Source organism: Eumetopias jubatus, unplaced genomic scaffold (genome assembly GCF_037043125.1).
Source record: "Eumetopias jubatus isolate StellerSeaLion01/CBP00866 unplaced genomic scaffold, mEumJub1_p1.0 scaffold_9, whole genome shotgun sequence".
NCBI classification, from domain to species: domain Eukaryota; kingdom Metazoa; phylum Chordata; class Mammalia; order Carnivora; family Otariidae; genus Eumetopias; species Eumetopias jubatus.
In genome coordinates, this window is record NW_028274815.1 from 49,417,601 (window position 1) to 49,437,274 (window position 19,674).

At 54.7% G+C, this 19,674-nt stretch overlaps 1 protein-coding gene across 2 annotated transcripts in view; it reads left to right on the top strand.

The window, feature by feature from the left end:
* Positions 1–18,384, top strand: part of DCTN1 (dynactin subunit 1) — a 29,551-nt gene extending 11,167 nt beyond the window's left edge. The window contains exons 2-29 of one of the 2 annotated variants that reach the window (XM_028116143.2): positions 1,556–1,801; positions 2,068–2,146; positions 2,375–2,409; positions 8,196–8,387; positions 8,744–8,941; positions 9,090–9,294; positions 9,371–9,449; positions 9,573–9,732; positions 9,845–9,949; positions 10,127–10,318; positions 10,406–10,522; positions 10,749–10,901; positions 11,519–11,679; positions 11,786–11,954; positions 12,227–12,295; positions 12,520–12,582; positions 12,695–12,844; positions 13,007–13,168; positions 13,251–13,382; positions 13,594–13,719; positions 13,952–14,094; positions 14,382–14,548; positions 15,890–15,904; positions 16,097–16,230; positions 16,346–16,538; positions 16,801–16,880; positions 17,414–17,503; positions 17,906–18,384. In XM_028116143.2, coding sequence (XP_027971944.1) covers positions 1,574–1,801; positions 2,068–2,146; positions 2,375–2,409; positions 8,196–8,387; positions 8,744–8,941; positions 9,090–9,294; positions 9,371–9,449; positions 9,573–9,732; positions 9,845–9,949; positions 10,127–10,318; positions 10,406–10,522; positions 10,749–10,901; positions 11,519–11,679; positions 11,786–11,954; positions 12,227–12,295; positions 12,520–12,582; positions 12,695–12,844; positions 13,007–13,168; positions 13,251–13,382; positions 13,594–13,719; positions 13,952–14,094; positions 14,382–14,548; positions 15,890–15,904; positions 16,097–16,230; positions 16,346–16,538; positions 16,801–16,880; positions 17,414–17,503; positions 17,906–18,043 — 3,735 coding nt within the window. In that variant the 5' untranslated portion in view covers positions 1,556–1,573 and the 3' untranslated portion in view covers positions 18,044–18,384. The remainder of the gene's footprint in view (positions 1–1,555; positions 1,802–2,067; positions 2,147–2,374; positions 2,410–8,195; positions 8,388–8,743; positions 8,942–9,089; positions 9,295–9,370; positions 9,450–9,572; positions 9,733–9,844; positions 9,950–10,126; positions 10,319–10,405; positions 10,523–10,748; positions 10,902–11,518; positions 11,680–11,785; positions 11,955–12,226; positions 12,296–12,519; positions 12,583–12,694; positions 12,845–13,006; positions 13,169–13,250; positions 13,383–13,593; positions 13,720–13,951; positions 14,095–14,381; positions 14,549–15,889; positions 15,905–16,096; positions 16,231–16,345; positions 16,539–16,800; positions 16,881–17,413; positions 17,504–17,905) is intronic. The other variant, XM_088026450.1, reaches the window with a different exon arrangement.
* Positions 18,385–19,674: the final 1,290 nt, after the last annotated feature.

Sequence of the window (19,674 nt, forward strand, 5' to 3'; positions counted from 1 at the left end):
CTGGACAGGCCTTCCCTTCCCAGAGTTGAACCCTTGGTGGGGACTGGCAAGGCCTGACCTTTGACTCTAATTGGACCTCTGACTAGAGGTTCCTGAGGGGATTGGACTATATTGGGGACTCTTAATGGGGTTGGTGGGTTGGAATGGCCTTACAGTGACGCCTTTCTTTAGAGCTGCTCTGTTGTTACTTGCTTTCTTTCTCTTCTGGTTGAGATTGAATCTGTACCCACTATTGTGTCCACCTGGTTCTGAGAGGCTTATTAGGGTTGGGAGATTGAGGGAGTCTCTTGAGTTTGGGGATAGCCCTGATGTCACTGTCAGTTCTTTTTATTGTCAGATCCATGAGAGCAACCATTCTGTCCCAGGTGCAATTTGGGGTCTGGAGCCCCTGGGAGCTATATCATCTTCCTGGATGAGCTCTTTAGGGAAGGGATTCGGGGAGTGACAGGCTCTGGCAGGGCTCCCTTCTGAAGCCAAGTGGGAGCATCAGAGGGAGCCCTGTGGAATCTTTAGAACCAGGGAGTCACTTTCTCATGCTTCATTCATCTGTTTGCTGCAAGGCCCTTGGTTCATGGAGCTGCTATTGCTAAAAATGGCTTAGGTGTGATTTTCTTCTAAACCATGGCCCTCTTTGGAAACCTAATTTCATGTTGTGTCCTGTCATCACGGGTGTGTCAGAAGCTGAGAACTTCCGAAGGACAATGTTTAGTCTATTCCTTTGCCGTGTCCATCCATGGGGTGATAAGCCATTCATTTGGACCACTGGGCAGAGTCTAGGGGATAGTATAGGTCAGATCTGAGGGTACCTGATTTACCTGGCCTTTGTTTTTCTTTTTACAGCAACATAGTGTGGGGGAAGGATCTCCAGAGCTTGGGGTAGGGTTAATAGGACGGGGCTCAGGCCAGGAGGAAGGGAACTAAATGGTTGAATGGCTGCAACAAGGCATCTAGAAATGTCATGGTGGGTGTGTGGATGGGGTGGGCCGAGTTGGGTCCAGAAGGAGCTATGGTGACTTGAGGGCTGGAAGGAGGCACAATTGTGTACCTTTGAAAGGGAGAGGCCTAAGAGAGTTGTTTGACCACAGGGAAGACAGACAACACTGGGGAGTGGAATAGGATTCTCTGGGGTCACCCACGAGTCACCTGTCTTCTCAGCTTAGGCACCTGAGTCGGGGCACTGGGTTTTGGAGAGCCTGGTCTCAATTGAGTTACTCGCTTGAGCTTCATTCCCCTCCGTGGGGGCAGTGCTCCCGAGAAAGAAGCCGTGTAGTGACATTCACAGGTCTGTCAGTGAATTCTGATTTGTTATAAATTTAAATGTAAACTCTTAAAAATTGTGGCAGATTCCAGAGGAGTTCGGAGAAGTCTTAGAACATCACTGGTATTTTTTAAAAGGGAATTTGGGGTCCATTTCACCCTGAAAATGGGGTTCAGGGAAGTGACTTCTTGTCCTTCTTTAGACTAGGATCCTGACTGGGGCCTTTCTGGTGCATTAGGATGACCCACTTGACCTGAAGCCCTTACCTGCGTATGTTTGCACGTGTCTTTCTTTCAGACGCCCAGCGGCAGCAGAATGAGCGCAGAGGCAAGCGCCCGGCCTCTGCGAGTGGGCTCCCGTGTGGAGGTGATTGGAAAAGGCCACCGAGGCACCGTGGCCTATGTTGGAGCCACACTCTTTGCCACTGGCAAATGGGTCGGCGTGATACTGGATGAAGCAAAGGGCAAGAATGATGGAACTGTCCAAGGCAGGAAGTACTTCACTTGTGATGAAGGGCATGGCATCTTTGTGCGTCAATCCCAGGTACCTCTACCCTGTTCTGAGTCTATGCATGTGCACATGCTCTATTGATTGTGCAGCTTTTGTGTGGGGCTCCCTTTTCCTGGGCATGACTGTACATCTCTGGTTGAGAGAGTGGGAGGTAGTGGGGGAGGGAAGATTGGTGATCCATCCTTATGTCCGTCCTTACGGAAGCTGCCCTGTACCCCGGGCTTGCTTGGGGCGTGGGGAGGGGCCCAGATCACAGCCATCCTTGATCTGGCTATATTGAGTCTGTTCTCTGGCCTCAGATCCAGGTATTTGAAGATGGAGCAGATACTACTTCCCCAGAGACACCTGATTCTTCTGCCTCAAAGGTCCTCAAAAGAGGTAACAGCCACCCAGTTAAGTTGCCTTCCCACATCCGGAAGTCCCCAGTGGGACTTGAGATTTGCTTGAGAGAAGCTGGGGGGTCACAGAATACAGGGCCACAGTAGTTCATGAGATTTTTCCATCACCGCCATATTCCCTTGTTACATCTCTTCTACCCCACCACAATGGTCTCTGCCCCCACCCTTCTATACAAACACACACTTTGTTTCTGCTTGCTTTCTACAGAGGGAACGGACTCAACTGCAAAGACCAGCAAACTGGTGAGTGGTTGGGGGTGGGAGTGGAGAGTAAGAGAGAGAAAGAGGGGAAGGAGAAAGAGGAGGGAGACCACTCCTAGGCAGGTAGAAATAGTAGGTGAGTAAACGGAGTTAAGCCTTCCAGTCTCCAACCTCCCTGAGAAGGAAGCTTTCTGGGTATGATTGGTGCTTTAGGGGTAGAGTAAAGGTAAAGAGTAAAAGGCCCAGAAGTTTAGGGTCAAATGGAGCCAAGGCTAGGGGTGATAGGAGAGACAGGTCTGACCCTAGTAGTGTTGTTGCCAGCTTCCTACCTTTTGGTACCCAAGGCTGCCAGGATCTTAAAGGTCAGAGATTAGGGGTAAGGTGAGAGCTAGAAGAAGAAGGAGCTCTCCTGTTCACAAGTGAATGGTAAGGAGCCAGGCCTGCTGCTGCCTGTTTTAGGCTGTTTGCAGAGGGCCCGTCGTTCTAATTCTCCCCCACTGTGCTGCGCAGGGTATGTGAGGTGGGGATTCAGACCCCCCAGCTTCTCTGTGTCAGGGTGTGGACATCCTGGAAGCTGATCCTTGAGGGACCCCTCTTCTCACTTACCCAGGAGTTGGCAGTGACCTGACTCTCCCCTTTACCTGTGTGTACCTGAGTTGGTCTTAACACCTCTACCCAGGATGTCTGGTCAGCTAGCGCATTGTGATGTCTGTTCTCTAACTCTGCCCTTTCCTACTCCTCATGCAGCGGGGACTGAAGCCTAAGAAGGTGGTGTGTTTACTATTTGTACCTGGGTGGGGGAGGGCCATGAGCCCCCTCCCCAGCTGTCCTGCATGTCCTTGGGCTGCTGCATGCATGTTTGTGTGACCTTGGGACCGGGATGGCCAGAGGAAATGGCGGCCTTGGCTTCCAGGGTTCCTTTGAGGGATGCAAGGATGTCAGGCTCAGTGTCCAGGCTCAGGTGGCACTCATTAGAGATGACTCCTGCACCTACCTGTCCCCCCTCCCCACTGCCTTAGGACTTCTAGTCAGAGACTCCAAACATTCAACTGTAAATGTAAAGCAGCAGCATGGAGTAGGGCATTTTCTGGGTTACACTGGGTTTTCAGTCTGAGTCTGGGGGCAGTGGGAGGAAGCCCTGGGAGGTTGGGAGGGGAGAAAGTACCAGATGAGATGATTGGGCAAGGAGGCAGGAGGACAGGGAGCAGGGCACAGGAAGAACAGTCCTGAGTTGGAAAGCTGGAGAGTCTGTGTGTGTTTCTGGGCGGCCGCTAGCCATGGGTGCCCACCCTTGCTCTGCTCCATCAGTCTTTCCCTGCCTCTTCCTGCCTCTGGTGCTGTGCTGAGGCCCACCTCCCACCCCTTGTAGCCTTCTGTCAGCCATCATTGTGTGGGGCTCAACTGTGCCACCCCCAGACACTTTTTAAACTCTTAAGTCACAGCCGTGACCACTTCCTCACACCACCCCCTGCCTTGGGCCTGTGGCCAAGCCATCTCTGACCTGCATGTGCCCGTCTGACCTGTATGTCCTGTGCCGTATGTATGGTTCTGTGATTTCCTTGTGGCTAGCTGTCTCAGGCTCTTCGGACCTGCATGGAGAGCTACTGGATTGGGGCAGTGGGTGGGGAGAGGAAAACATCTTTTTGACTCCTGGTTGTCCAAGGTCCCCACTCTTGCTGTGGAAGAGACCACATTCTGGTACTTGCTTTGAGGTCCTGGCTCCGGTGGGAGTGGGGATGTAAGAAGGAAAATAGTGCTCTAAAGAATGCTGAACCCATTACAAGGTTATAGAAACTTGGCTTCTTCCCTGGATTATTGTCTTCTGGTTGGGGCTCCCAGTCTTGCCTCAGGCCCCTGAATAGAGAAGAGCATGGACCTACAGTTCCATACCCTTGGAGGAGTTCTTGCCACAGGGGGACCTGACCCTGGGCGGGGCCTGAGCTATGTCGGAAAGCAGGGGTTTGGGCAGCTACCTGGGGAGATGTGGCAAAGCCCAGCCTAAGCCACCTGTGCTGGGTTACAGGGCCTTCTTTGCTCCTGTGCAGAGCGCCGGATAGTCCCGTCCCCAGCCAGCTCTTCCTCTCCAGTGGCTCTCTCACAGTAGACCACCTAGCCCAGGGCCCTGCTCTCACCCCCTGTGGGGAACAGGGAGCCAGCACCAGAACCAAAAAAAAAAAAATAGAGGAACTTTGAGGGGGAGGGCAGAAGGGAACCCACATGTCTCTGCAAGGTGCCCAGTCCCTTCTGGAAGGTCTTTACAGACAGGCTTTAACCTGCCTGGAACCAGGGGAGGTTTGGGAGAGGAGCCAAACACTGTCACTAGAGCTGCTGCTGAATGTTCCCTGGGGTTTCTTAGTGTCATTGTGTGCCCCCCAGAGCGGGTATTCTGGGAGCGTGTGCCTCATGAGAGACCAACCTTAAGGGCGTTGTCCGTGTGTATAAGAGACGAGTGGAGTTGATGGGGCTGTGGGCAGAGGGGAGTGTATGAGAGGCTGGTGGAGCAGTGAGGCTCCTGGCCCTGCCCAGTCATGCTCCGGCCCCAGAGAGTACCGTTTCTGGGATGGCCCCTAGCCCAGTTTCTTGGAGCAGACTCTTGGGGGTGGGGGGCGGGGGGGTTGGGCAGGGAAGGGTAGGGAGGAGTCAGAACCTGTTCTATGGAGGAAGAAGCAGGGCGGGTTCTGCGCAGGACTTTGTCCAGTCATGTGGAGGAGGAGGAGCCAGCAGAGCCCGGCCGTTGCTAGGAGACCAAGGAGCCGTGGCTCCACCCCCACAGATCAGAGGAGGGTGGGTGCATGACGTCAGGTGGAGCTGGTTCTGCGGCCACTGAGGGTGCCATCAGCCTTAGCTGGTGAACTGGGCCGGGCGCCTCTCCGGTCCCTGCCGGAGCCTGGCCGTCCCACTGCGCACCTGCGGGGGTCTTCTGCGTCTGAGCCACAGCCGTTTGCGGGCTGGGAGGCCGGCCTGCCGGGAAGCTGAGGCTGCATTGTTGGGATTTGATGCACTAATCTCCTGTCTCCGCCGCCTTTCCCTCTGTTCGGTCTCTTTCCCTCCCTCCCTTCGTCTGTCCTTCCTCTGTGTGTTTGTCCATCCTCCTCTCTCCCTCCTTCTCTTTCCTCTCCTGGCTTTCTTTGGTTTTCTGCAATGATGAGACAGGCACCGACAGCCCGAAAGGTACTCTTGCTTGCTCTGGTCCTGCTGCCGGGTTGCCAGGGCGATGGTGGCAGCAGGCTGCTGGGGTGGGGGTGGGGGCTGATTGACTTCCTCTGTCTACCTGGTTGGGGGAGGAGGGTGGGGATGAAGTGGGGGGGCAGGGAGAGGTGTGTGTCACTGCCATGCCCCACACCCTGGGCATTTGCTCCCTGCTTTGGGCTCTGATTGTGTGTTCTGGGCCTTGTACCCAGTGGCCTCACAGCCTTGGGCTTCAGGCAGCTTTTGCTGCAAACTGGCTCTGGGAGTTTCCTCTGAGAGGATGTGGGGAAGCAGGTCCCGGTGTCTTCATGCCTCTAGCAGGCCTGCCTCACCCTTAGCCTTTGCTAGGATGCCTCTTGGTTGTACTCCCAGCATCCCTTCTCCACCAGGGTTTGTATTAAAGGGCTTTTCCAGGGTGGGATGGGGACCCTAGAATAGTTTTTGACCCACAGCTATGGGGGCTCAGCTCAGGGTAGGAGGGGTGGGGTTTGGTCTCCTTGGACTCAGTGTCTCCTAGAGGTAGGGTCCAAGCCAAATCTGTTTTTGCTGTTTCGCTGTAAGATACTGGGTAGCAGGAACACAATTTGGAACTTGGGATTAATCATCTATTTTGGTTTAGGTCACTAGTTTCTCTATGCTGCTGCCCACCCCCATGTCCTTTCTTGCAGCTGGGTGGGGTTACTTTGCTGAGCTCTGGACTTCTGGTTAATGCAGTATTCATGGTCCTGACACCTGAGCCCTCTGCCCTAGGGATGGGCACTGCTGCAGGATCTGGTCCTGGGGGAGGGGGTGGGGTAGGGAGGATGGCAGCACTGTTTTTCCTAGGGGGCCTGAGCCCCCCTGCTGGGGTCATATCACTCACTTCTGGGCTTCTAGCATTACTCTGGTCACGTGGTATTTCTAGGGGGTCTTCTGTGGAGTCTGGCACTTGAAGGAAGGGGCTGACCTGGGAAAGTCCTTGGGAGTGGTGGGTGGGCGGGGCCTCTGGCTCTGGGCTGGAGTGCCAGAAGGACCATCTCTAAGGACCTCCACCAGCTGCTGCCTTTGGTCTCCTGTGCTCAGCCTAGGAGATGGAGATTTCTGGGATTTTCACGGTGTTTGAAGGGGTGAGGTCTGCAAGGGTTGGGCATAAGTGGGGCAAGGAACCAGTGGGGAATAGGATTCTGAGGTCCCGGAGTAGAAACAAGGTGATTCACTGGAGGGGAAAAGGGGATGGGGTGGGAATGGGAGTGGGGAGGCAGCTAACTGTAACGCCATTCCTGGTACTTCTTCTGCTCTCATTGCTGTCCCTTCTGCTGTCTGTCTTTCTGCCATTATCCTTTCTTTCCTGACTACTCCTCCTCCTCTGGCTCCTGTTGCCTGTCCAGACCACAACTCGGCGGCCCAAGGTGAGAAAAAAAAGGCCTCTGTACAAACCACTGCTGAGTGTACACTCACATTTCAGGCATGTGTGTGTGTGGGGGGGCCTGTGTTTGAGCAAGTTAAAGGTGGTCGCAGTGCATCCTGGGTCCTCTTTTTCAGAAGAGTGAGGGGACTGAGGGTGGTGACAGGCCTCTCCTGGGAAAATGACTCTGGCTCTTAGGAGGTTGTCTAAGCCAGTAGCCTGAGTGCAGAAGAGAAACGAGGGTGGTTGTGGTCAGTTAGGGCTGGCTTTCTTGGAGAAGGGCATTTTGACTAGTTTTTTGATGCATGAGGGGGGGTGGAGGTTGGAAGAAAGGTGAAGAAGAACTTCGCACTGTCAGTGTCAGGGGATAAGGACCTGGGGTTATCTGTGGGTAGCATGAGATCTCTGAGTGTCAGCACATCAGGAGAGCTTCAGGGCTCAGTACTGCAAGGGAGAGCACTGAGCAGGCCTGTCTGCTCCGGGGCCTGGGGCTTCAGGGAGCTCTGCCCCAGTCCCACCGGGGCCTGGGTAAATGTTGCCTGGTTAGAGCCCCTTTGTCTTGGGGGGAGGGAGATGACAGAAGGTCGGCTGTACTGACCATGTTTCAAGGGGGAGCCTAGGAGTACAACTTTCACTTTGGCCCTTTTGCCTGAAGGGTCCCTTAAAGTAGACCAAGGGAGGGAGAATCAGCTCAACTCCCAAAGAGTGGGATACACAGCTTGGTACCCCTACTTTTAGCCCAGGCTTCTCTGGGAACATGAAAGTTAGAGAACAAACTCCACAATTTGTTCTTTTGCTTTGGGAATGACATTGAGGCACTTTTTCTTCCTGGGGGAGGAGGGTACAGGCCCAGAACAACGATAGGACTGGGAGTATCAAGAAATTGCTAGAATGATCAAAACTGGGTCACAGAGGGGAGATCTGGGGAGTAAGGGATTCTGCTCTAAGGGGGTAGTGCCAGAACTGGGAGGAATGTGGGGTCAGTGCCAAAGGAGAAGCATTATAATCTCATGTCCTCTATCACTTCCTCCCTTTCTCCTCTGCCCGCCTCCTGCCTCCTCCGTCCTTTGTCACTGTCTCTGACTCTGTGTCATTTTTCCTCTCCCCTTCACTCTGCTTCTCTGTTCTCACTGTGCTTTGATACTCTCTCACTGCCCTTTTCCTTCTCTGTCTCCTTCCCTTGGCGGATTCTCATATTCTGTCTTTCTCACCACCCTTGTTCTTTTTCTGGCTTGTCCCTGTCCTCTCTGAATAGCCCACCCGCCCAGCTAGTACTGGGGTGGCTGGGGCCAGTAGCTCCCTGGGCCCCTCTGGCTCAGCATCAGCAGGTGAGCTGAGCAGCAGTGAACCCAGCACCCCGGCTCAGACTCCACTGGCAGCACCTATCATCCCCACACCGGCTCTCACCTCTCCTGGAGCAGCACCTCCACTACCTTCCCCCTCTAAGGTAAGGACTGGGGTTGGAGTGAAGAAGAACCAAGACATGGAGGGGGGCTTGTGACCCCAGGCAGGATCTTAGAAATTTTCCAGGGCTGGGGGAGACCCAGAATTTGGATCTGAAGGGTGGGGACATAGCATATGTCCATTGACTCTGCCATTGACTCAGCTACCCTTTCTTTTGTGCCCTCCTTCCACACTTTCCCCTTATGCACCCATCCTTTCTCAGATGTTTGTAGGCCACTTTTGCTTTTGATCCTGGGGCTAGAATGATGTTTGCTTACATTCCTGTCCTTTCGCTCCAGCTCAGCTTTGGTGGGGTGGAGGGGGAGGCTATGCACCTACCGAGGGGTCTCTCCTTTGCAGGAGGAGGAGGGGCTGAGGGCCCAGGTGCGGGACCTGGAGGAGAAACTGGAGACCTTGCGGTTGAAACGGGCAGAAGACAAGGCAAAACTAAAAGAGCTGGAGAAACATAAGATCCAGCTGGAGCAGGTGCAAGAATGGAAGAGCAAGATGCAGGAACAGCAGGCAGACCTGCAGCGACGCCTCAAGGAGGCGCGGAAGGTGGGACTTCAGGGGAAGGAGGTGGCTGGGGAGCTTGGGACCCAAGCCACTGCACCGGATACCAGGCCGGAGGAGCCTGGAATATCCTGTGAGAAAGGGGGCATGAGGCGTCTCTGCTTGCACTCCCACCAACATCCCCCCTCCTCAGGAAGCCAAGGAGGCCCTGGAGGCGAAGGAACGCTACATGGAGGAGATGGCTGATACTGCCGATGCCATCGAGATGGCCACTTTGGACAAGGAGATGGCTGAAGAGCGGGCTGAGTCCCTGCAGCAGGAGGTGGAGGCATTGAAGGAACGTGTGGATGAGCTTACCACTGACTTAGAGATCCTCAAAGCTGAGATTGAAGAGAAGGGTAAGGGGCCAGTTGCTGCTGGGGGCCAGATGATGGGCTTGGAGCTGTGTCTGAAAGTGTTAATGGTCTTCTCCAGGCTCAGACGGGGCAGCGTCCAGTTATCAGCTCAAGCAGCTCGAGGAGCAGAACGCCCGCCTGAAGGACGCCCTGGTGAGGTAGGGTCCCCTCCCTGCTTGGCTCCCGAGGCTCACTCTCCTGTCTCTAGATATATTAGAGTGCCCATGGCCAGTGACTGAGACACAACACTTTCTCTCTTCTCCCTCCCTGCTTCCCCACAGGATGCGGGATCTTTCTTCCTCAGAGAAGCAGGAGCATGTGAAACTTCAGAAGCTCATGGAGAAGAAGAACCAAGAGCTGGAGGTTGTGAGGCAGCAGCGGGAGCGTCTGCAGGAGGAGCTGAGCCAGGCAGAGAGCACCATAGATGAGCTCAAGGAGCAGGTCTGGGGAGCCCAGGCCCTGGCCCAGGGGACCCCTCTCCTCTGAGGCTTGTGCCTCCTCTTTCTAGGTACCTTTCAGCAGCCCTTCTCCCTGTTCCCTCCCTGTAACACAGGTGGATGCTGCTCTGGGGGCTGAGGAGATGGTGGAGATGCTAACAGACCGGAACCTGAATCTAGAAGAGAAAGTGCGAGAGTTGAGAGAGACCGTGGGGGACTTGGTAAGAGAATAGACCCCTGACTTCCCACCCTGATGGAGGGCATTTGGAAGGCACTTGCTGAAGGAGGGATTGACGTGACCCCTGACCTTTGAGCAGGCTATGTGGCGAGCGGCCCCTCTCTGACCTGCTACCCTGACTCTGCCTTTCCTTTGCCCCAACCGCCTTGTGGCCTCCCAGGAAGCGATGAATGAGATGAACGATGAGCTGCAGGAGAATGCGCGTGAGACAGAACTGGAGCTGCGGGAGCAGCTGGACATGGCAGGCGCACGGGTCCGGGAGGCCCAGAAGCGTGTGGAGGCGGCCCAGGAGACGGTCGCAGACTACCAGCAAACCATAAAGAAGTACCGCCAGCTGACCGCTCACCTGCAGGTGCCTCTGTACCCCCTGCTGTCCACCCACAGTCACCCCGGGCTCCCTCGTGACCCAGCCATGCCTCATCGCCGTCTCTCCTCCCAGGACGTGAACCGGGAACTGACAAACCAGCAAGAAGCATCTGCGGAGAGACAGCAGCAGCCACCCCCGGAGACCTTTGACTTCAAAATCAAGTTTGCTGAGACTAAGGCTCATGCCAAGGTCAGGACTGGGGAGTGTTGGGGCATCCAGCCTGGCTGTGGCTGTGGGCTGCTCTGATGTGGGGTCTGGACTCCACGTGGCTGGAGGAGGGGATGCTTTGCGTGGTGGTCTGGAAGACTCCTGGTGGAAGCTTGTCCCAGAAGCAGGGGACCTGGTGGAACAAGGCATGATAGTTCCGAGGCTCTCTCAGCCTGGCTGAGAGCGCATCTACCTGTCCACCTCACAGGCAATTGAGATGGAATTGAGGCAGATGGAGGTGGCCCAGGCCAACCGGCACATGTCCTTGCTGACAGCCTTCATGCCCGACAGCTTCCTTCGGCCAGGTGGGGACCATGACTGCGTCCTGGTGCTGCTGCTCATGCCTCGTCTCATTTGCAAGGTATGGCCAGTCAGTCTAATCACGTGTTCAGCAGGACTCTGTTGAACTTGCTGTGTAGCAGGTCTGGAGGATGCCGAGTGAAGAGAGCAGTCAGCGTCCCTGCTCACAGAGAGTTTATCTTGTAGTGGAGGAATGCAGTCAGCTAAGTCCCAGATGGATGTGTATTACAGGCGCTGGGTTGTGAAGGGCGGGTGGCTTCTCTGAGACAGCACTATTGGGGCTCTGATTTAGATGGCAGGGTGGCACTGAAGGAAGAACATTTGAACTGAGACCCAGAAGATGACTACGAGTTAGTGAGGGGATAACCATCAGGATAGAATTCAGGTAAAAGGGTAGCAGAAACAGTCGCTTTAAGGCCGGAAAGAGCTTGGTCCCACTGGTTCACTACCCTTTCATCTTCACATCCCACATCTTCACAACTGCCAGTAATCACATCATTATCCTTTCCCTAGGTGAGACTCCCTACCCATCTAAGAGCTGTTTCTGCTTTCCTCCTCCACATGGATCCATGTGTGCCACCCCCCAACCTAGTTGCTCAGTTTTGTGTCCTGTGTTCCCGAGTCTATCTTCTCCATCCTCTGCTCTGAGCCTCAGGTCCCTGGTGCTTCTTCCCACAGGCAGAGCTGATCCGGAAGCAGGCCCAGGAGAAGTTTGAACTAAGCGAAAACTGTTCAGAGCGGCCTGGGCTCCGAGGAGCTGCAGGGGAGCAGCTCAGCTTTGCTGCTGGGCTGGTGTACTCGCTGAGTCTGTTGCAGGCCACACTCCACCGCTATGAGCAGTAAGTGACCCGCTGGCCCCTGCTCTGGGACCACAGGGCCAAGATTGGATGGAACTGAGATTGCCTGGCAGGCCTTGGCCTCAGAAGACCCTTCTCTGGTCTCTAGCGCCCTCTCTCAGTGCAATGTGGACGTGTATAAGAAGGTCGGCAGCCTCTACCCTGAGATGAGTGCCCACGAGCGCTCCTTGGATTTCCTCATTGAGCTATTACACAAGGATCAGCTGGATGAGACTGTCAACGTAGAGCCTCTCACCAAAGCCATCAAGTATTACCAGGTCTGGGGCAAGAACTCAGGCTTGGCACAGCAGGGAGGGAAAGTTTCTCTTGCTGGGGTTGTTGCCAGTGTGGCCGAGGTTGTGTGTCCTAGGCTGGCTGCTTAAGGCTTGGCTTGCTCCTAAAGGAACTTGCCTGAGGATGCAGCTCCTTGGGGACTCAGATTCTCTTACACTTCTGGAGTCCTATGATGACCGGGGCTCAAATTGTAGTTTGGAAAGAATTCTCCATCCTTCCAAGATATAAAGGCTGTCTCTCTGTTATTTCTCCTCAGCATCTGTATAGTATTCATCTTGCTGAACAGCCCGAGGACAGTACCATGCAGCTGGCTGACCACATTAAGGTGAGGTGTCTGGGCCAGTGTTTGAGCCCCCTGTAGAGATCAGCAGTGGAGGACATCAGGTCAAGAGATCTGGCCCTCAAGGGCCATCCCATGAGACTGGAACAGATCAGGGAAGCCAGAGAACCGACATCTTTGTTGGCGGAGGGTGGGGACTACTTAGAAATGGCAATGGCACAGAAGGGCTCCTGTTGGGGGCTGACAACCACACGTGTCTGTCCTTACAGTTCACCCAGAGTGCCCTGGACTGCATGAGCGTGGAGGTGGGACGGCTGCGTGCCTTCTTGCAGGTGAGAGCACAGCCAGATCTCTTGGACCTCCTCTTCCTCGTTAGTCCCCACCTCCTCCCCTCCAGCCCTAATGCTGTCTTGGTTCCCCATCTATTTCCTGTTCCCTGAATAGGGTGGCCAGGAGGCTTCAGATATTGCCCTCCTGCTCCGGGACCTGGAAACATCGTGCAGTGACATCCGCCAGTTCTGCAAGAAGATCCGGAGGCGAATGCCAGGGACAGATGCTCCTGGGATCCCAGCCGCACTGGCCTTTGGACCACAGGTTTAGGGCAGCGAAGGGGGAAGGAAAGGAAGCTGAGTAGAAGCAGGAGGGGCCTAGAGCGTTGAGATCTGCATCTGGTCAGGGAACAAGAACGGTCTTGAGGTAGCTGGGAGCTGTGGTGCGGGACCCAGGGTGGGCTCCTGACTCTGGGCTGTCGCACAGGTGTCGGACACACTCCTAGACTGCAGGAAACACTTGACGTGGGTGGTGGCCGTGCTGCAGGAGGTGGCAGCTGCTGCAGCCCAGCTCATTGCCCCGCTGGCAGAGAATGAGGGGCTGCCCGTGGCCGCCCTGGAGGAGCTGGCTTTCAAAGCAAGCGAGCAGGTGAGCCTGGATGGCTGGGCAGAGGTGGTGGTGGAGTCGTGTGGCCAGTATGGGATTTTCACTGCTGCCCTTGCCCCTGTAGATCTATGGGACCCCCTCCAGCAGCCCCTATGAGTGTCTGCGCCAGTCGAGCAACATCCTCATTAGTACCATGAACAAATTGGCCACAGCCATGCAGGAGGGCGAGTATGATGCAGAGCGACCCCCCAGCAAGGTGGGTAGGGAGCGCTTTGGAGGATCCCAGAGGAGCTGGACTTTCAGAGCTGCTGCTGGTTGTGGGAGGGCTGGGAGGCGGGAGAAGGGAATCTGGAGAGCACCACCCTGCTTGGAAGGCAAGTCTTTCCCTATACCCAGCTCTCTCTGGAAGGAGCACGTTGGTGACCTCCTCTACCCATCCCTGCCTTCTGCTCCCACCTGACCCCTAGCCTCCCCCAGTTGAGCTGAGGGCTGCAGCCCTCCGTGCGGAGATCACCGACGCTGAAGGCCTGGGCTTGAAGCTTGAAGATCGAGAGACAGTTATCAAGGAGTTGAAGAAGTCACTGAAAATCAAGGTGAGGGTGTAGGGTAGGCTCAGGATCTGGGGGGCCAGGAAATGTTGCTGAGGTACAGGACAGCATTGAGTGTTGGGCATCTCCTGGGACTGGGACTGGTTGGGAATTGAGGGGAGAAGTGGCACCTATGATCAGGGGGGGAGCACCTGTGGGCCCTTCGCAGCTTTCTAGCTTGAGGTCCCTCGGGCCCATGAGAGGATGTAAGGGAACTAGACACTCTGCCCTTGCCCAGGGGGAGGAGCTGAGTGAGGCCAATGTGCGGCTAAGTCTGCTGGAGAAGAAGCTGGACAGTGCTGCCAAGGATGCAGACGAGCGCATCGAGAAAGTCCAGACTCGGCTGGAGGAGACCCAGGCATTGCTGCGGAAGAAGGAGAAGTCAGGCACCTTCCCTGGGTCCCTGCTTATTCCAATCCTCCTTCCGGCCAACCGTTCTCCCTCCTAACCCATCCCCCTACCCGGGCCCTCTCAGAGTGAGATTCTCCCCAGTGGAGCAGCTACCATTTTCCTTCCCCACTGCCAACCCCATTGTGTCACCCCAGTCAGAGCATGTGCTGCTCCTGGCTCCTCACTAGCAGGGCTACTCCGAGGACCTGTCAGGACTGAGAAGTGGGGGTGGGGCTCCGGGGAAGGGACACTGCCCAAGCCCAAATTCTCTTTCACAGAGAGTTTGAGGAAACAATGGATGCACTCCAAGCTGACATTGACCAGCTAGAGGCAGAGAAGGCAGAGCTAAAGCAGCGGCTGAACAGCCAGTCGAAGCGCACGATCGAGGGGCTCCGGGGGCCCCCTCCCTCGGGTATTGCTACCCTGGTCTCTGGCATTGCTGGTGGTGAGTGTAGTGGGACAGGCAATGTTGGCCCAGAGGAGATTGAATGGCCTCCCTCCTGTCCTTGGCCTCAGTTTGACTTCTGCGCCCTCTTACTGGATGTTCAGCCAGGAATGTGTTCGCCCAGTTTTGCTCTATGACTGCTTTTTACCAGGCTTTTTACTTCCCCTGAAGATATGTGCTGATCAAGAGACCCCCTGATCAAGATGGGGCATTACCAGCTTGTCCGTGGAGCTCAGAATTACAATGACAGTTAGATTCTAGCAGATGTCCCTTCTGGGTCTGGCCTTTCTGTGCCAGCCCTATATCCCAGAGGGTGATCAGCCTACAGCAGATTAGGCTAACTCTGTTGCTATATCCAGCCATGCCTCCTCTTGATTGCTCCTCTGCTTGCACTTTTTATTTCTCCCTACTGAGTTCATGTGGCTTTACCCTGTGGTGTGCTTGTCTCTTCCATTGCTGAGTTCTCTCATTTCCACTTGGGGCTTGTGTTCTGACCTCTGCCTGGTCTCTAGTATGGTCAGGGCTCCTTACCTGGAGTTTTTCTGGTTCTGAGGCCCAGTCTCCCCAGTTTTCCTGGCCATGTTAGTTCTTGTCTGCTCTGTAGTTTTTCAGTTTCTTTCTTACCTCCAGAAGACAGACTCCTTGCCCTGAAGCCCTCAGGATCTCCAGAGCTCCCTCCAGAACTCCAGAGCTATGCCTGTCTTGTCAATTGGCCTTCCCTAGGGTCTTGTTCCTATCAGAGCCCCCCCTCACTGGTGCCTCTTGTTCTTGGGAGGTGACCGACTATTTGTTGTCTTTGGACTCCTGTGGTACAGTTGGCTCCTGTTCCTTAGGCAAGGGGTCTCCAGAGTTACCACATTGTGTTGTTGTAGCACAGGCTTTCTAAACAGATACTGATTCTGATTCACAAAACTTCCCACCAAAAAAGAGCATCTTTTGCCCCAGAACAATGGGGAACCCGAGGAACAGGGAATGCGGCTGCACCTTCAACTTCAGCTTTGCTGCTGCGGAACACTAAGGGTACAGACATCTTGGGGTCTTGGGGTCTCAGGAACATTCCCTCTGCCCTTCTTGGAGACGGAGTGTGAGGCAGGGAGCGGGAACGCCTCCTGCCCCAAGTGCTTCCTGCAGTGCACACTCCTGCTGCCGCTCTTCCTCACACTTTCCTCCCCATTCACGCAGGGGGCAGGGGCAGGGTCTTGTTGGAGGGGGAATGATGGTTAGGAAAGGTTTTTCCTATAGGTCATGTCCAGGATTCCTCTGGTGTGGCCCCTTAACCCCCAAGTTGTCTAACTCCTCTTTCCTCTCTTCCTGCTCCCCCATGGGCTATCCCGAGCACAGAAGAACAGCAGCGAGGTAGAGAGCTACCCTAGCGAGGGGTTACCAGGGCTGTGGGAAGTGGGTCTGGGGGAGCAGGGTAAGACTCCCCCCCTTGGGAGCAACCACGACTGGAGGTGGGAGTGGATAACGAAAGGGGATGAGCAGGGATGGGGCCCTTGTTCCATTCTCTCCGCTTGGCGCTGATGACACTTATCTTGGTACACACAGGAGGTGCCCCTGGGCAGGCTCCAGGGTCTGTGCCAGGCCCCGGGCTGGTGAAGGACTCACCACTGCTGCTTCAGCAGATCTCTGCCATGAGGCTGCACATATCCCAGCTCCAGCATGAGAATAGCATCCTCAAGGTGAGGGGGGTCACAGGAAGGACTGGGGTGCAGGTGGAGTCCACCTGCCCCATTGATGATAGGTGGCAGGGCCTTCTGTCACCTTTTACCACCATTCCTCTTCTTCCCCCAACAGGGAGCCCAGATGAAGGCATCTTTAGCAGCCTTGCCCCCTCTGCATGTGGCAAAGCTCTTCCCCTCACCTCACGAAGGCCCTGACAGTGAGCTAGCAGCTGGTGCACTGTATCGTAAGACCAGCCAGCTTTTGGAGACGTTGAATCAACTGAGCACACATACCCACGTAGTAGATATCACTCGTTCCAGCCCTGGTATGGACCCACCAACCCGTGAGATGAATAACGTACCCCCCTCTCTTTGCCCCAGGGCTGTAACCCCTACCTAGGCAGCTGCCGTATTGTAGAGGCTCTTCCTTGCATTGCTTTCTGGCCTCGGTGTTCAGTTTGCTTGATTCACCCGTTCTCTTATGGACCTGCTCCACGAGAGGGTCTAGGATCTGCACTTCTGACCCTTAATCCAATACAGCTGCCTGCCTTGGCCTTAGTGGGCCTCACTAGCCTTCCTTCCCCACAGCTGCCAAGAGCCCGTCGGCCCAACTCCTGGAGCAGGTGGCTCAGCTCAAGTCCTTAAGCGACACCATCGAGAAGCTCAAGGTTAGCTCAGACCCTGCTCTTCCTCAGTCTACAGAGTTTGCTTCATAACGTTCCCTGCTGGAGCTCTTAGCACATTCATTTCCATAGGCACTCCCAGAGTTCCTCTGGGCCCAGCCCTGCTCTAGACAGCCCACTGGGGAGGAAGTGGAGGGCAAGGCAGGGTTCCTGCCTCAGAAGCTCACTGTCTTGGTGCAAACAGAAGACAGATTCTCATCAACAAAATGGGTTGAGCTAGGATCATCTTTCGAGTGTGGGGTTTGGGTACAGCTTCTTCAGTGCTGAGATCACTGTGGGGTAGAATGGTTGGGGATGGCTTCCCAGAGGCTGTAGAGTTTGAGTTGGGCTTTAAAGGATAAGTATCTGTAAAGTAAGGATGTTGGGTGGGGATGGGGTTGTAGGTGAGAGCAAAAGTATGGTGACAGAGAGGACCAGGCCCCTGCTCCTCCTGACATTAGTGTCCCTGTGAAACCAGGAAGATTCTGGGCTAGCCTGAGGGGGTCCCCTAAGTGAACGCTTGTTCTACTCCTTGCCAGGATGAGGTCCTTAAGGAGACTGTATCTCAGCGCCCTGGAGCCACAGTCCCCACTGACTTTGCCACCTTCCCTTCGTCAGCCTTCCTTCGGGTAAGAGGGAGCATGGGAAGGAGGATGGGCAGTATCAAGGCCTCAGGTGGGTCCTTCCCCTCTTCCCCAGAATATGAAGAGGACTTTGGGGTCTCAGGTCCAACAACTGCACATCCTGAGTTAACTGGCCAAGTCTTACTTGTAAGCAACTCAGGAGTGCTTGCAGTGCTTCCAGAAATTCCAGTATTTTAGCAGTTAAACATCTTTTATGACTTTTGATGCCAGGAGAGGCTCAAAACTCCCTTGTCAGACTGATTTGGAACATGTGGTCACCATAGTCTAGGAGCCCCAAAGTCCGTCTCACGGGGGCTGCTTTTGTCTCAGTGCTCAGGGTCCCTATCAGTGGTACACAGCTCAGGTGAGCCTCTGACCTGGGGACCTCTTCCCCTTGCCAACTCCCAGGCCAAGGAGGAGCAGCAAGACGACACTGTCTACATGGGCAAAGTGACCTTCTCGTGCACAGCTGGCCTTGGACAGCGACACCGGCTGGTGCTGACCCAGGAGCAGCTGCACCAGCTTCATGGTCGCCTCATCTCCTGAGTGCTCCTTCCGCCCCATCCACCTCTACCCTCCGCCCTCTGGGTGTCACTCTGCCTGATGCACAGCCACCTCAGCTAGTCCCCATTGTAGAACTGTGTGTGCACAGCTGTTCCTACCCTGTTCAGCTTCACTTCCACCTGTCAGTGCCCTGCCCCTGCCCCTTGACTTGGGTTCCCCTATTTCCATTCCTTGGCCTCTGCCAGGATTTGCTGTTCAGCTGCTCCCTCCTTCCTGAGGGGCCTCAGGGCACGTGGGGGGTAGGCTGAGACCCCACCACCAAAGGTTCAGTGAGGTCCCCCTGATAGAGGACTTCACCCCTTGATTAAAGCAACTCTGCTTCAGTGCTTTCTGTGTGGTCTTGGGAGTGGGACTTGGGCCTTTTGGTTCAGAGCAGGAGTGGAGGAGAAGGGATGCTGAGGAGGCTTTGGCTGTGCCAGATTTGAGGGCCCCTCTCTGTAGAGACCAGTGGAGCAGTGTGCCCTTCACATTTACGTGTGGTAAGTTACTGTGAACAAGGGGAAAGGGGCTAGACCAGGGGCTTGGCACCTAAGTTCTTTATGGAGTTAGGGCCAGGACTTAGGTTCAGCCACCCTACCTCCATGCATCTGTCAACCAGTTCCCACTCACAGCAGAGGGACGTTTCCAGAATGCAAACTGGGCCACGTTATTCCCTGCTTTAAATCCTGAAATGGTTCTTCCAACTAAAATTTATAATTTAAATAAAATCCTGAAGTAGTTTCTCTAAGTATCTAGAACTTAAAATTTAAATTCACTAGAATTGCACACAAGGCTATCTGTGTTTTGGGTCCTGCCCATCTCTCCAGCCCCTCATGGGGATACTTGTCCACGTGTGCCTTGTGGTCTTCCCTTAGTGGATCCCTGCTGTTGCTTTGCCACCTTGTGCTCTCTCAGGCCCCTTTCCGCTGCCCAGAATGCCAGCCACCTGCCCTCCGCTCCGCCTGCCTGCCCCACCCCACCTCAGCTGACATCCTGTTCATTTATTAAGACAGCTCTGGCATTGCCACCTTAGGAAATCTCCAATTCCTGTGGCCTGTTGGGTGCTCCCGTACTGGAGGGAGCAGAGAATATGAACATTTTTTCCAGGGGTGCTTGGATTTAGTTGCTTTGTTCCTTGACAAAAGGTTTTTAACCTTTAGTTTGCTTTCTCAACGGCAGAATGGGAAGAATACCTCCTCCCAGGGTTGCCATGAAGGCTAAAAGAGATAACGCATGCCAGCTTCCAGCACTGTGCCTGGTGCGCGGCAGCCTTGCTTCCTCTTCCCTAAGTCACGCATCTGCAATACTGCTCCCTACTGGAAAGCATTTCTTATCATTATAGTCATCAGTTAACCCTTCTTCGGTCACCTACTGTAGACAGACTGAGAGTTTCTAGAGGATGTCTTTTATCTTGGCATCCCCCAAAACACATGTTGGGGAAGGAGAACTGTGAGTTTCATTTTGGAATGGATATGAGGTGCTTGGAAGAATGTCTGAGTGCAGGTGGCCATTGGCAGTTGGAGCTAGCTGGGTCTGGAGCTCAGCAGAGAAGTCTGGATTGGAGATACAGTTTGGGGGATGAGTTGTGTCAGTGGTGGTTGGTTTGGATGAGGTGTAGGGTCTTAATTCAGGTT